This window comes from Rana temporaria, chromosome 3, assembly GCF_905171775.1.
Source record: "Rana temporaria chromosome 3, aRanTem1.1, whole genome shotgun sequence".
Taxonomy (NCBI): domain Eukaryota; kingdom Metazoa; phylum Chordata; class Amphibia; order Anura; family Ranidae; genus Rana; species Rana temporaria.
This window is the reverse complement of record NC_053491.1, coordinates 64,639,407-64,654,791: the sequence shown is the minus strand read 5'-3', so window position 1 is coordinate 64,654,791 and position 15,385 is coordinate 64,639,407. Positions and strand designations below refer to the sequence as shown.

General features: G+C 44.5%; 1 protein-coding gene across 2 annotated transcripts in view; it reads left to right on the top strand.

Annotated features, from left to right (window-relative positions):
* AP4E1 (adaptor related protein complex 4 subunit epsilon 1) overlaps window positions 1-13,480 on the top strand; it is an 81,763-nt gene extending 68,283 nt beyond the window's left edge. The window contains exons 20-21 of one of the 2 annotated variants that reach the window (XM_040342679.1): window positions 9,230-9,387; window positions 12,872-13,480. In XM_040342679.1, coding sequence (XP_040198613.1) covers window positions 9,230-9,387; window positions 12,872-13,032 — 319 coding nt within the window. In that variant the 3' untranslated portion in view covers window positions 13,033-13,480. Of the gene's footprint in view, window positions 1-9,229; window positions 9,388-12,871 lie in introns of those variants that run through there. The other variant, XM_040342680.1, reaches the window with a different exon arrangement.
* The last annotated feature ends 1,905 nt before the right edge of the window (window positions 13,481-15,385 follow it).

The window sequence follows — 15,385 nt, the reverse complement described above, 5'->3', positions numbered from 1 at the left end:
GATACGCGTCACTGGTCCCGGACGCTGCAGTGTAAAAAGACCTGACGCTGGGCTGGTGCGGCCTCTCTCTTCTCAGCCGTAAGGTCGGCGTTTTTGCAGGCAGTCGTGACCACATTCCTCAGCGAGATGTCGGAAGCAGAGGGTTCCCGTGCACCTCCGGATGACGACAGCACCAGCCACTCTAAGGTAAGGAGAACCCTGGGGTGGTGTTCCCTTATCATGTTACAGCTTCACTGGTGATTTTTTTTTTTTTTTTGTTTCTTCTCCTGGTGGTCGGGGAGTTTGTTGGTGTAGTGTGTCTGGAACCCTGGTGGTGGTTGGTCCTAGAACACTCCTGGTGGTTACCTGTGTTTAGCGCTGGTCTCTCTCTTAACCTAGCCTCCACTTTCTTCTGTGTTTTTCAGAAATCCACAGAAAAATCAGCCCACAGCAGGAAGAAATGCCCTTCCTGCAGATCTTCCCTTAGTGAGAGTTGGAACAAAGCACTTTGCAGGAGATGTATTGAGGGGCTGATTAAGGAAAGGGAGGCAGAGCAGGCTTCTGAATTAGCAGCTTCTATGAAAGAGCTTTCTGGCACCTTTCAATCGTTTAAAGATATTTTTGCTAATTTTCAATTGCCCCAAAGCAGCCCTTCTGTAGCGCAACAGGTAATTCCACCCACTCCTGAGGTTCTTCCCTCTGGGAGTAGAGAGAAACCTGCGGATATCAGAGAGGATGCTGAGGAGGAGCAAGACAGTGCCGCTTCTAGCTCCCAAGAGGAGTCGGATAGTGAGAAGACAGAGGCAGGGTCCTCAAAAGTCTCTCGCTACAAGCTTTCCCTTGAAGAGGTGGAAGAATTATTGGAAACTATTCACGCTACTTTAGGGATAGCTGAGGAGAAAAAGACACTGTCACTCCATGACCAGATGTACAGTGGATTGGGAGAACAAAGGAAAAGGGTTTTTCCAGTCCATGAAGTCCTGGTCAATGCCATCAAAAAAGAGTGGCAGGACCCAGAAAGGAAACCTTTCTTCTCAAACTCTTTGAAGAGAAGGTTTCCTTTTTCTGAAGAGGAGGCTTCAGTGTGGAACAAATCCCCCAAACTAGATGCTGCCTTTTCGCAGGTATCCCGACATACGGACTTGGCGTTTGAGGACATGGGGGTCCTTTCAGACCCCATGGACAGGCGGATGGATTCGCTATTAAAAAAGTCCTGGGATGCTTCCCAGGGGAACCTTAAGCCAGCTATGGCAGCAACAGTGGTGGCCCGTAATCTAGAGCATTGGCTCTTACAGATCAGGGCACATATTGAGGCCGGAACGCCTAAAGAGACTATACTTTCCTCTTTTCCAACTTTACTGAGTGGCGTACGGTATTTAGCGGACGCCTCAGCAGAGTCAATCCGCATGTCTGCCAGGTCTGCAGCTCTATCTAATTCTGCAAGAAGAGCTCTCTGGCTCAAGACATGGCAGGGGGATAGCGCCTCAAAGGTTAAATTGTGCGGGATCCCCCTTACAGGAGATTTATTATTTGGGCCAGGCTTGGAGGCTGTCTTAGATCGTACAGCCGACAAGAAGAAGGCTTTCCCCTTAAAGAAGAAATTTGGGGGACAGGCAAAAAAAAAATTCTGGACCCAAAAGAAGGTGGAAGTCCCCAAACCTGAGGGAAAGAAAAAGTTTTGGGGACCAAAAGGGAAAGGCCGTGCCGGGGCGCTTTTTCGTGCTCCTGAACAGCCCCAAAAACCTCAATGACAGAGTCAAGGTGGGAGGAAGGTTGGGGGCCTTTCTCCCACAGTGGGAGATGATCACCAGCAACCAATTTGTGCTGGGGATCATAAGGAGAGGGTACAGACTAGAGTTCTCAAGTCCCCCCCCATCCAGACTCTGTCACCAATTTGCCGCAGTGCAAAGAAAAATCTGTGGCTCTGCTCTCCTCTCTTCAGGAGTTGGAGGATCAGGAGGTGGTAGTTTGGGTTCCATCGGAGGAGATAGGAAAGGGCTTCTACTCCCACATATTTGTGGTCCGCAAGCCTTCAGGGAAATTCAGGCTTATACTGAATTTAAAACCTCTAAACACCTCGGTCACGTACAAACGGTTTCGGATGGATTCCATCTATTCCGTGAGGACGCTCCTCCTTCCGAACTGCTTCATGGCATCCATAGATCTAAAGGATGCCTACCTACACATCCCAATAGCGGAATGCCATCAGAGATTTCTCAGACTGGCCGTGAGGTCCAGAGAGGGGACGTTTCACCTACAGTTCAAAGCACTCCCCTTCGGGCTCTCCTCTTCCCCCCGCATATTCACCAAAGTGATGGTGGAGGTACTAGCCTTTCTCCGTCTCAAGGGCATCCTGGTGGTGGCATACCTGGACGATCTGCTATTTTTTGCAGACTCCCCGACACGGTTGTCCCAGGACCTCCAGGTAGCAAAGGAGATTCTGGAAAACTTAGGTTGGCTACTCAATCTGGAAAAATCCAGCTTGACGCCCTCCCAAAGAGTCACTTTTCTGGGATATGTACTAGACTCAACCAGACAGATGACTTTTCTCCCAATAGAAAAAGTTCAGAAGGTGGACAATGTAATATCACTTCTTCAGAGAAGCGGCCAGCTTCCGATAAGGAAAGTCATGTCAGCTCTGGGGTTATTAACATCTTCTCTTCCTGCCGTGCAGTGGGCGGGTCTGCATTTCCGACCCCTGCAACTGTTCATACTGAACATTTGGGATCACAAACCGGAATCCTTGGATTCCCTGATATCCATACCGGTTCACATCAAGAGGTCCCTTTGGTGGTGGAGGAAGGGGGCGAACCTTTTACAGGGCCTGGATTGGATCTCCCCGATCTCCAGAACAGTGACTACAGATGCCAGTGGCTCCGGTTGGGGAGCACACCTGGACTCCCTTCTGACACAGGGTCGCTGGGCAAAAGAGGACTCGCAAAAATCTTCGAATTGGAGAGAACTAAAAGCGATAGAGTTGGCCCTCAAAGCCTTTCAGAAGGAGCTGCAGGGACAGCATGTTCGAATCAGGACAGACAACTCCTCCGCAGTAGCTTATGTCAACAAGCAGGGGGGCACCAGGAGCAAGTCCTTATGGGATCTGACAAAGTCTATTCTCATATGGGCGGAGGCCAATGTCTTGTCCCTCTTAGCCATACATCTGAAGGGAGATTTAAATCAGGTCGCAGGCTTCCTCAGCAGGAAGAAACTGAGGGAGGGCGATTGGGTTCTGAATCAAGAAGTCTTCAGAGCGATCACTCAAAGATGGGGTCTTCCGGAGGTGGATTTATTCGCCTCAAGAGAAAATGCCAAGACTCGGCTCTTTTTTTCCCTAAACAGGTGGGATGGAGCTCTGGCGGTGGACGCTCTGGCCCAAACCTGGCAGTTCTCCAGGTGTTATGCTTTCCCCCCTCCGGTTCTTATACCAGCAGTCCTGAGGAAACTGCAGGGGGAGAACACAACACTGATTCTCATCGCACCTCATTGGCCCAGGAGACCATGGTTCTCTATCCTGAAAGGTTTATCGATAGAACCTCCTTGGATTCTACCAATCCGGGAGGATCTCCTTTTACAGGGTCCAATCTGCTGCCCGCAGGTAGAGAGGTGGAATCTGGCAGCTTGGCTTCTGAGGAAGAGCTGCTGAGGGGCAAAGGGTTTTCAGAACGCCTGGTTGAAACACTCTTAAGCTGTAGAAAGAAGGAGACACAAGCCATTTACCAAAAAGTGTGGAAACGGTTTAACATCTGGTGCGCAGAAAGCTCCTTCAGTGTCAACAGCTCGGTGGCTGTTTTAGAATTTCTACAAGCTGGAGCTGATAAAGGGCTGGCAACTAGCACGCTGAAGGGTCAAGTGTCAGCTCTAAGTGTATTTTTTGAAAAACAACTAGCATTTGACCCTTGGGTCTCTAGATTTTTTAAGGCTTTGAGTAGACGGAGACCTGTAAAAACCTCCAACTTCCCAGTTTGGGATCTCTCATTGGTTCTTCAGGCCTTTACAGTAGAACCATTTGAGCCTTTAGACAATTGTAGTTTAAAAGTGATCACTCTCAAAACAGTATTTTTAGTAGCGATCACTACTGCCAGGAGAGTGAGCGAACTCGAGGCCCTATCTATTAGGGCCCCCTTTTTTCAAGTTTTTCCGGATCGCATCATTTTTAAGACAGATCCGGCTTTTCTACCAAAGGTAGCTTCTAAGTTTCACAGAAGTCAAGAAATAACATTGCCTTCTTTTTGTTCAAATCCTGTAAGGGAACAGGAACACAAGTTTCACAACCTAGACGTTAGGAGGTGTGTCCTACAATACTTGGATTACACAAATCAGTTCAGGAAAGCTGATTCACTATTTGTTTTGTTTTCTGGGTCCAGGAAAGGGTCTAGGGCTTCTAGACGCACGATAGCCAGGTGGTTAAGGGCAGCCATCGTTCTAGCTTATTCTTCTAGGGGAGTAGAGCCTCCACAGGGTATCAAGGCTCATTCCACCAGGGCAGTAGCAACTTCCCAAGCAGAGTGTGCTGGTGCTTCCCCGGAGCAGATCTGCAAGGCTGCAACATGGTCTAGTTTTTCAACGTTTGTAAAACATTACAGACTGGACCTACTTTCAACCAAAGACCAGGCTTTTGGACGCAAAGTACTGCAAGCAGTTGTCCCACCCTAGGGTAAGGTGCTCGCTTATCCTCTCTACAGTACCTGTCCTGAAAGACGAACAGGGAAAAATGGGGTTACTTACCGGTAACATCCCTTTTCCAGGAGTCTTTCAGGACAGCACTGGTACCCACCCTCTTTGTTGTAGGGGATATTATGGAAACTCATCAGACGAGGCCGTCAGGTAAGATGTAATTTTATACTTTTATGACGTGTTCTTGTGTCTCCCCAGCTGGCCGGAGGTACTCTGGAAAAAACTGAGGAGCTGAGGGAGGATGAGGCTTAAATTCCTAATTGGAAGGCGGTGTTTCCTGTGAGGGGAGGAGCCTGTGTCTCTCTACAGTACCTGTCCTGAAAGACTCCTGGAAAAGGGATGTTACCGGTAAGTAACCCCGTTTTTTTTTGTTTTAAGGGAAGTATTTCATAATGTGGTAGTATGTGCTGCACATTATGGGCCAGATTCACAGAAGTATTACGCCGGAGTATCTACTGATACTCCGGCGTATTTTCAAATTTGCTGCGTATCTTAATTTGTGATTCACAAACAAGATACAACGGCATTTGGCTAAGATCCGACAGGCTTGCGGCTTCGTACGCCTTCGGATCTTGGGCTGCAATACTTCGGCGGCCGCTGGGTGGAGTTTGCGTCGTTTTCCAGCGTCGGGTATGCAAATTAGCTTTTACGGCGATCCACGAAGGTACTCGCGTGCGTTACGTCGTCGTAAGTCGTTTTTTCCCATCTCAAAGTTAAGGCTGCTTTTTCATGCCTTAACTTTAGACCAGCCATGTTAAAGTATGGCCGTCGTTCCCGTGTCAAATTTTAATTTATTTTTTTCGGCGTAAGTACATTACGCACGTCGCCATTCACAAACACGTCGGGGCGCCGTAATTTCGCTCAAAGCATTGCGGGAAAATTTCCAAACGGAGCATGCGCAGAACATTTGGCGCGGGAGCGCGCCTAATTTTTAATGGTACACGCCCCATTTGAATAAGGCGGGCTTGCGCCGGACGTCTTTACGATACACCACCGTAAGTTTACACGCAAGTGCTTGGTTAATCAGGCACTTGCGCTGAAAACTTGTGGCGGTGTAATGTAAAGACGATACGTTACGCCGCCGCAGTTTTTGCTGAATCTGGCCCTATGTCCTTAACTTACCTGTGTGCTGCTGTATAGAGGGATTGCAAAAGGCTGATACCAAGTTCAATTCAGGTATACTACTTGGTAATTAAAAAAATAAATACAAGTAATGAAGTTATACATAACTGAATGTAATCCTTTTTATGTGTTGTATCTGTCTGTGGTTCATCTTTGACGGCATATACTTGTTCTAGGACAGTAACAAAGTACCACTTTAACTGTAAGTGGTATCATTCCCTCTGGTTGTACTATATGATGAGGCTGCGCAAATCTCAAGTTAAAGACTTTGGACTTTTCTCTATATTTTGTACTAATCTCCAGATCAGTGACTTTAAAGTGTTAATGATGGTGGGTCAGCATAACGCCAACTAGCAGTTTTAGAAGGAAGTCTACAATGGCAGCTTATATTTTGCCAGTTTAGTTTACGATATTATCTAAATTCCAAAGTACAATTTCCTTTTTTTTTTTTTTTTCACTTGCTGTTGATTTTTTTGTGAATATATATTTTACTGACCGTTTTTGTTTATTTACATTCAGCTGTTGCTTAAGAAATTAGATGTATTTACCTGCCTTGTATGTTACAGTGTAATGTATTAAAAGAGAAGTGCACCTTTGACAAAAAAAATAATAAATGCGAATTTTTTTTGCAGAGTAAAAAAAAATAGCATTTACTATTTTTTGTTTGGGCGCCTGATGCCATGCAAGTCTCCTACAGATCTGTCAGTGTATCGACTTGCTTGTACCTCATACGAGGAAGCCGCTACATTCTGACAGCGCTGTGGTAGTTCATTGAAAACTACAAGCCGCAAAGGCTGCTGGACCTTGTAGTTTTCCATTCACATTTTTTTATTTTTTTTTTGTAATTGTGACCGCATACACTGGGAGAAGAGATGCACAATCTGCTGTTTAGCCGCAGGGGCCGTGCATTCATAACATGTTACACCCTGAATATGGGTGATACGTATTATGAAATTGAACTTTATCCTTTAAACAAAAAATATATCGGTTCATCCCTCAGTCCCTACCTTTTTTTGTTTGATTCGCCAGCCCCTTTCTTTTAGATTGTAAACCCGCAGGAGCAAACTGTTTGGTACTATATAAATCCTGTATAATAATAAAAAAGATATATTTATTTATTGCTTTTTGCTATCTTTGGTAAGACATTAGGAACCACAATATTCTACTTCAGTTTTATAGAGTGCATTTCTGAACTTTTGCCAGCAAGATGTTCTTCATCTTGTGTATTTATCTATAGCCATGTTAAGGACGTGGACCAAGTAACATTGAATGCCCAGATCGTTGACAATAAACCAGTAGATCAATCTTATGTAATTAAACCAATTTATCACAGCCGCTTCACCAATTTTTCTATCTATCCTGATTGTTTACTATATTATTTATACTAATATATGCTCAATAAGTGCTAGTGTCACCCCACCTTCTATATTAGCACAGCTTAGCGCTTAGGACTGCACAATTAAGAAAATTGGCCAGACTGTCAGATAAATGTAAATTGCAGCAGCTGCTTAAAAAAACAACATCTAGGGCAAACAGTAAAACAAGAAAACTGAAACAAAAAGTCCCAAAGTCCAATATAAAACTGTAGCAGCGCTACTTCCAAACTGTCGATTGAAACACTTCTATATATCATATATAGGAAATCAATGATAGTGCATATGGATAAAAACAGAAGAAATCCTCAATCAGTGCTCCTTTCACCAAGGGGGGCGGTCACCACGTGGGGAGATATTAACTCCCCTTTTGGGGATGTACTCACCACAAGTATGAAAATAAAGGGCCTGGAATATATATCTGTATTTATCCTGGAAGTTGCACTCTCCACCGACAGGTTAGCTGTGTTCAATCAAACCGCAATCACATATAATAGAAAAGACTCGCATAGTGTGATATCGTTTAAGCAAGTTTATTGAGCCCCATAACAACCCCTTATAAAATGTGCGTACCACAATATAAGTTTCAAGCAAAAAGGTATTGGTACTGTGCCTGTATGCCTCTCCTTGCCATAACAGTGAAGCCGCTCGTGCTTTTATTTCTCCCCTGTTCCTGGTCCCGGAGGTTGTACAGTGTCTCAGGTCAATGGATAAGCGTCACGTCCTGGCGCGTTTCGTCATTGGTTGACTTCATCTGGCTAATGACTAATATAGGCCTTACTATTCAGAAATTTCACCTTTTTGGGTCATATTGCTATCAACTGCTTGCCATCATGCAATATTGACAGCTACATATGTAGGAGATGTACTTTTTCCTGAGAAAGTTTAAAGTGATTGTAAAGTCTGTTTTTTCACCTTTTAATGTGTTCTATGCATTAAGGTGAAAAACTTCCTTTGCTGCAGCTACCCCCAGAGCTCCCCTTTTTTTTCTTACCAAAGTCCATCTGATCCAGCGATGTGCACGAGCCCAGCCGCTGTTTCTGTCCTTATTGGACAGATTGATAGCAGAGGGAGCCCGTGGCTCTCGCTGCTGTTGATCAAATCCAGTCACGTAGGGCACGCACGGGTGCCCCCAATGGAAAGCGCCTTTTACGTAGGGACACCTGATGAAGGGAAGGAGCCAAGATTGTGGTTAGGGCACCCCAGAAGAGGGGGATTGGGGCTGCTATGTGCAAAACTCTTGCACAGAGCAGGTAAGTATAACATGTTTGTTATTTTTATAAAAAAAATAAAATGCAACCTTTACAATCACTTTTTAAGACTAAACCATCTCTGTACTAGTCCTATACTGGGTCCTTCCTACCATCTAGCTGTTCTAAAACTTGTAGAGGACTTTTCAGGATATGGAGGTGCTTGGATCTGTGAAACATCTTATTTAATTATTGTTCTGTGCAGGGGTATTGCAGGAATACAAGGTTCTGTCTGCATTAAACTATATATTAAAGTGGTTGTAAACCTTACATATACCCAGTGAAGTGACTGGCTTCAGGTGATACAGAGGTGAAACAAATCTTCCTACATAAGCTGTACCTGTTTATCTGCAATCTTCTTTTCTCTGCATTCATTGAAAGTCCAGAATTTATAAAGCGTGTCTGAGCTGTCAGAAAAATGGGCCAGAGAGATACAATTGCACTCTGCAGATCACAATGAGGAGAGCTCTGAGACCTGATTGGAGGAAAGTGACACACCCCCTTTACACAGTACACGGGAATAGAGCTGAGGCTGCCAATCAGCTGGAGATCCCTCCCCTGTCCCCTTTTTTTCTTTAGGTGTCAGGAAAATTTGTAAGTAGTGATTCCTGCTGATAGCAAAGGAACTAAGCAGCAGACAGAAATGACACTTGGTGCTCTTAACTGAGACACGCTATAGAGGGATATGCTTTGCTCATACTTCATGTTTGAGGTTTACAACCACTTTAAGGTGTTTAACTGGCAAATTTCCTAGCTTTTCTGATATCAAATACTAAATATATTTCTAAGATGTATAGATATGGAATTTACTGTGCTTTTATTTCCATACAGACCATTGGCAATCTCCACTGAAGAGTTTGGTAAATTGTGGCCGACGTTGTCCAATGATGTGAAGGAGAAAGTTCAGGTCTCAAGTCCCCAAAAGTCTCTTCATGAATTGTTTCATGTCTTGCAACACAAATTGAACCTTCATGTTGTACAAGTTATAGGTAAGTAAAATTAGACTATTGATCGTGTCTGTAGAAGTTGTAATGGTTTTGCTTCAAACATTCACTCTTATCATGGGTTCTGTCCCCATTCATGTTTATTTCCATGTTTTATATTAGAATTGTGTGATTTGTCCCCTCTCGCATTTCCTCCTCGTTAGACATGTTTGGCTCCTAGCCCCACATGAGCTAGCCCACCAGGAAGCTGTCGCTGTACTGGGCCAATCATAAGCGGCCAAAGCATTCCCTGCCCTGCAGCTGCACTTATATACACCCCTTGTATACAATGCTTTGAAAAAGTATTCATACTAGGGCTGCGCATCTTCACCGGTCTCACAATTCTATGCGATTATCAAGTCCACGATTCGATTCAGCGATGCATCACGATTGCAGCGCAAGTGCGCATGGCTCTGCCCCCAAAATACTAAAGGAGATGATCAGAGACTGCAGACATAGTACAGGAGATGATCAGAGACTGCGGACATGGTACAGGAGATGATCAGAGACTGCGGACATGGTACAGGCGATGATCAGAGACTGCGGACATGCTACAGGAGATGATCAGAGACTGCGGACATGCTACAGGAGATGATCAGAGACTGCGGACATGCTACAGGAGATGATCAGAGACTGCGGACATGCTACAGGAGATGATCAGAGACTGCGGACATAGTACAGGAGGTCTATATTTCTCCTCCATACAGCCCAGTCCCTGCCTGCAGTGACAATGACTTATCACAGGTGACACATCAGATTCCACTACATGCCCGTACCCCCCCCCCCCCCCCCCCGTGTCCCCGGATAACAGCTCCTCTGTACTTACATGCTGTTCTGCGCACAGAGGATGATTGGAGGGAACAATGAGGAAAATGCATGATTTTCTTATACTGTGCACCCCACTTTAGGCTGGCTTGTCACCATTCAATGCATGTTTTTATGCATTTTATTGTGGATTTTTAAAATATACTAATGTGCATTTTCATGTACTGACAATGACCATGAACCCTCAATAAAAATATCAGTACAGCGAGGACTTAGACTTTTAAATACACTACCGTGTTATTTATTTTCTATTACAATTGACACATTTCCTCAGTGTATTTAAAAGTCCAAGTCCTCGCTGAACTGATATTTTTTATTGAGGGTTCCTTGTCATCTGTGCATTTTTAAAGGGCGTAAATAGGGTGGAACTCCCCTTTAAAAAGTGCACAGGAATACACACACGGCTGCTGGGAGGTCAGGACTGACAGCCCTGTGAGTTTCACTGCACTGTCTGCTGAAATTTCTCTGGCTCTTTGCACGTTCCAGCACACTAGGAGTTAACACAGAGAAATGCCGGCACAGGCAGAACACGTGTAGGAGTCAGACTGCTGATAAAATACCTGTGATAATAAATGCAGTTATAATCCATTAAGTGGCCATTGCTGCAATGTGCTTTTTAAAACGTATGCAGAATCATACCTCATGTCTCCGTGTGTATATAACTGTATATTCCCCTCGTGACTACATGCTCGGACCTGCCTCTCTCTCCTGATGTCTGTTCTCAGCCCCGCCCATCGTCTTTAGCTAAAGTAACAGATCACAAGAGAGGCGGGCGGGGCTGACATCAGAAGAGACTTTGAGACGAGGGATGTGAGAGGACAGAGGAAGAGAGGCGGGCCGGACCATGGAGTCACATGATAGCATGTACAGTTACTACACATGGAGCTATGAGGTATGAATCTGCATATATTTTAAAAAAGCACATACAGCGGTGGCCACTTAATGGATTATAACACGCATTTATTATAAAACAACCATTTTAAAAGACCTGCTCGGAGCGATCTCCCGGGAGGGGCAAGTCGGGATGACGTCACCCGACATCGATTATTGGGGTCACATGCATCGATGCTGCATCGGGGGGCCCCGAATCGTGGTGCATCGATGCAACGATTATATTCAGCACCCCTAATTCATACCCTATGAAATTTTCCACATTTTGTCATGTTGCAACCAAAAATGTAAATGTATTTTATGTGAAAGACCAAAACAAAGTGGCAAAGCTGGGGGGGGGGGGGGGGAGAAGGTGCTTTGGTCAGATGAGACCAAAATTGAACTTTTTGTCTTAAAGGCAAAAATGTGTGGTGGAAAAATAAAACTGCACATGACCCAGAGCACACCATCCCCACCGTGAAACATGGTGGTGGCATCATATTGTGGGGATGCTTTTCCTCAGCAGGACAGGGAAGCTGGTCAGAGTTGATGGGAAGATAGAGGGAGACAAATATACGGCAGTCTTAGAAGAAAACCCATACACACGATACGAAAATCGGGTGGAAAAATTCATACAGCGAGCTGTCTGACAATTTTTGGATTGTTAGTATGGTGCTTTTTCGGCAGGAAAAGGCTGGATGTGCAGACTATAATAATTTTGTCGAATGTGAACTCAACGGCTGATTTTTGTTTCATTGGTACAGTTTTCGTATGAAAAAAGTTAAGAGCAAGACTACGTATGGTCAGAAATCCCCCCCCCCCCCCCCCCCCCCCCCGGCTTAAGCTCCAAAACTTACCCCATCAGGAGGCACGTTTAGGAGCATTCTGAATGGTTGGCACCGACCAATCAGAACCTGCGTAGCCCGTCCTGTAAGCTGGGAAGAAGAGAAAGCCGGGGGGGGGGGGGGGGATTTCTAAGCCCTGAACCCGTGAGGCGGCTATACCAGGGCTCCTAACGGGAGATTGGCGTCCTCCAGGTCAGCGGGCATGGGGAGAGTGACGAGGGGGTCCTGTGTAAGTTCCCCTTACAGATTTTTCTGTAAAGGTGAACTTGCCCTTTAAAGGAACACTAAAGGTTCATTTTTTATTAGATCAATTGATTGCTGTAAGCTAGAGCATTTAAATATCACTTACCTCGTTTTTCCTTTTAACCTCCAAAATAGAGTAATCTAGGTTTGAAAATGCCATTTCCTGTCTCTCCTCTTCTTGCTTTCCACCAGCATCTGAGCCGTTTTGCATGGTGGAAAGCAGAATGTGCTCACCCCCTCCCTATGACTACAGCCCTGTGTGAAGATGCTCTCTTATCCCTCACAGGCATGGAGGCCAAGCCTAATGGGAACTGTAGTTCCCATTAGGCCGTGATGTAGCAAGAATGAATGCGCACCGCAAACCAGGAAGTCAGTGAGAATGATTCAGGAGTGCTGGAGGTGAATAAAACGGCTCGATTTCAACATGTATCAAACTAGTTATAATGCAAAACATTACTTTTTTACTTTATCGGCTACTGTCAGACTTTAATTTAAGAGGAAAATATTTTTGTCTTTACAACCCCTTTAAGTGTAACTTGTAATATTATTGACCCTGATTCCTGTCCTAAAAGATCTGACCACCTTAGGGGGCCTGTGTGTGGTAACATGTATGTTCTGACGTAAGCTATGACAATTCATCTTTGTCTGTTGTTATTATTATTATTATTACATTGTGTCCTATTTTAATCATGTGCATTGCTTTTAAGGTGATGAAGGGATAGTCGCATGCCAGCTGCTGCCCTCTGTCCCATCTCTGCTGCATTGTCACCTCCAGGAAGGATCGCTGCTTCTGTGGATAAGATCGTCATCTTCTGCTTTATCGGACTGCTTACTTTATCAATGCCAAAAAGCACTTGAGGACCACTAAAACTTGCTGTGCCTCCTCTTTGGGTTTACATGTTTGTATTATATTGAGAACCAAAGCAATGCTGCTAATAGATGGAAGATGTATGACTCTTGTACAGGATAACTTAAGACTTTGAAGAAGCATTGATTTTTTTATTGACAAATATTACAACCATTTTGTACCTGTAAGTTATTGATAATTGCTATATTGGTTTCCAGTACAATGAATGTAAACAGGTTTTTATTTTTTTATGCTTTTCAGTTCAAAATCTTCTTCACGTCAGACACCTTGAGCTGTGTTAATTTGTGTATAAGTTCTCATCAGGGGTATGACATGGATTTTTACCCTCTATAGAGTAATAGGCCAGCAATACATTGTTTAAACTTGTATGCATTAGTATTGTCTGTACCGTTATGGAAGTGCATGTAAAGCATTAAATGAGAACTCCAGATGGTTTAAAAAATATAAATCATGGTACATTACTTAAAGTAAACCTGTAAAGGAAGAAAGATTGGCTGCCACTGCTGGCCTACTTCTGAACATGGTTGTTCCACAGCAGGAGTGCTGTTCTAGCTAAGCCAATAGTCCTTCTCTGTATATCTGTTCCATAATTGTTGTCGTCGACTTGGAGTTGTAAAGTGATTGTAAAGCTTCCTTAAGTTTTTTATTATTATGCCCTGTGCATAGGTTTGGCACAAAGCAGCCCTGACCCTCCTCTTCTGGGGTCCCCTGGCAGTGCTTCTTGCTCCACCCTCCCACTGAGTGCCCCCATAGCAAGACTCTTGCTGTGGGGGCACTCGTGCATGCTCACTCCCTCGTCGCTGGCTGTGATTGACAGCAGTGGGAGTCAATGGCTTATGCTGCTATATGTGAGCCAATGAGGAGTGAGAGAGCCTTGGCGCTCATGCATTTTGCTGGATTGAAATCGGGCTCAGGTATATTTGGGGGGGGGGGGATCTTTTAACCTACTACATTAAATTAAAGGGGTTGTAAAGGTTCGTTTTTTTTATTTTCTAAATAGGTTCCTTTTAAGCTAGTGCAATGTTGGTTCACTTACCTTTTCCTTCGATTTCCCTTCTAGATGTTTTTTTTTTTTTTTCTCTGTTTTGTTTGTCTGTCTGAATTTCTCACTTGCTGTTCTGGCTCACTAACCACTGCTCAGATGATGGTGACAAGTTTACTGAGCAGAAACATGAAGTGAGAAATTCGGACAAAGGGAAAAAAAACATTTAGGGGCAGATCCACAAAGAAGTTACGCTGGCGTATCTTCTAATTTGCTCCGGCGTATCTTTGTTTTGTATCCACAAAACAAGATAAGCCTGAAGCTGTGCTAGATCCGACGTCTTAGTACGCCGTCGGATCTAAGGTGCATATTTACGCTGGCCGCTAGGTGGCGTTTCCGTCAATTTCCGTGTTCAGTATGCAAATTGGCTAGATACAGCGATCCACGAACGTACGTCTGGCCGGCACATTTTTTTTACGTTGTTTCCGTAAGGCTTTTTTTCGGCGTATAGTTACCCCTGCTATATGAGGCGTATCCTATGTTAAGTATGGCCGTCGCTCCTGCGTCGATTTTTTAATTTTTTACGTTGTTTGCGTAAGTTGTTCGAATAGGGCTTTGCGTAGAATGACGTTCACGCCGTAAGCATTGGCTTGTTGCGGGTTAATTTTGAGCATGCCCACTGGGATACCCCCACGGACGGCGTTAAAAAAAAAACGTAATTTACGTCGGGTCAAGACGTATTTACATAAAACACGCTTCCATCACATACATTTGAATTGTGCGCCCTTACGCCGCCAAAGTTACACTACGCCGCCGTAACTTACGGCGCAAATTCTTTCAGGATAAGGAAAAAACGCTGTAAGTTACGGCGGCGTAGTTTATCGGAGATACGCTACGCCGGCCGCAACAATGCGCCAGGCTACGTGGATCTGGCCCTGTGAAGGGAAAATGAAGGAAAAGGTAAGTGAACCAACAATGCACTAGCTTAAAGGAACCTATTTAGAAAATAAAAAACAAACCTTTCCAACCCCTTTAAGGTAAACAAAATAAAAACGTTCTCTTTGCCTTTACAACCCCTTTAAATCCAGAAGGTCCGTATGACAACCAAGCAACAAACCTTTTCAAAAGGAGAGGTCCGCTTTTTAGCTACATCATTTTTCCATGACAGGTTTTCTTTAATAATATTTTTACAGCTGGTAATAAAAAAAAAATGCTGCAATAGACTTTGAGCTACCAATTACCGTATTTATCGGCGTATACCGCGCACTTTTTTGCCCTGAAAACCAGGGCAAAATCGTGGGTGCGCGATATACGCCGATACCCGCTTTCCCGCGCCGATTTCGAATACTGCGCCGGCATATACCGAGCGCA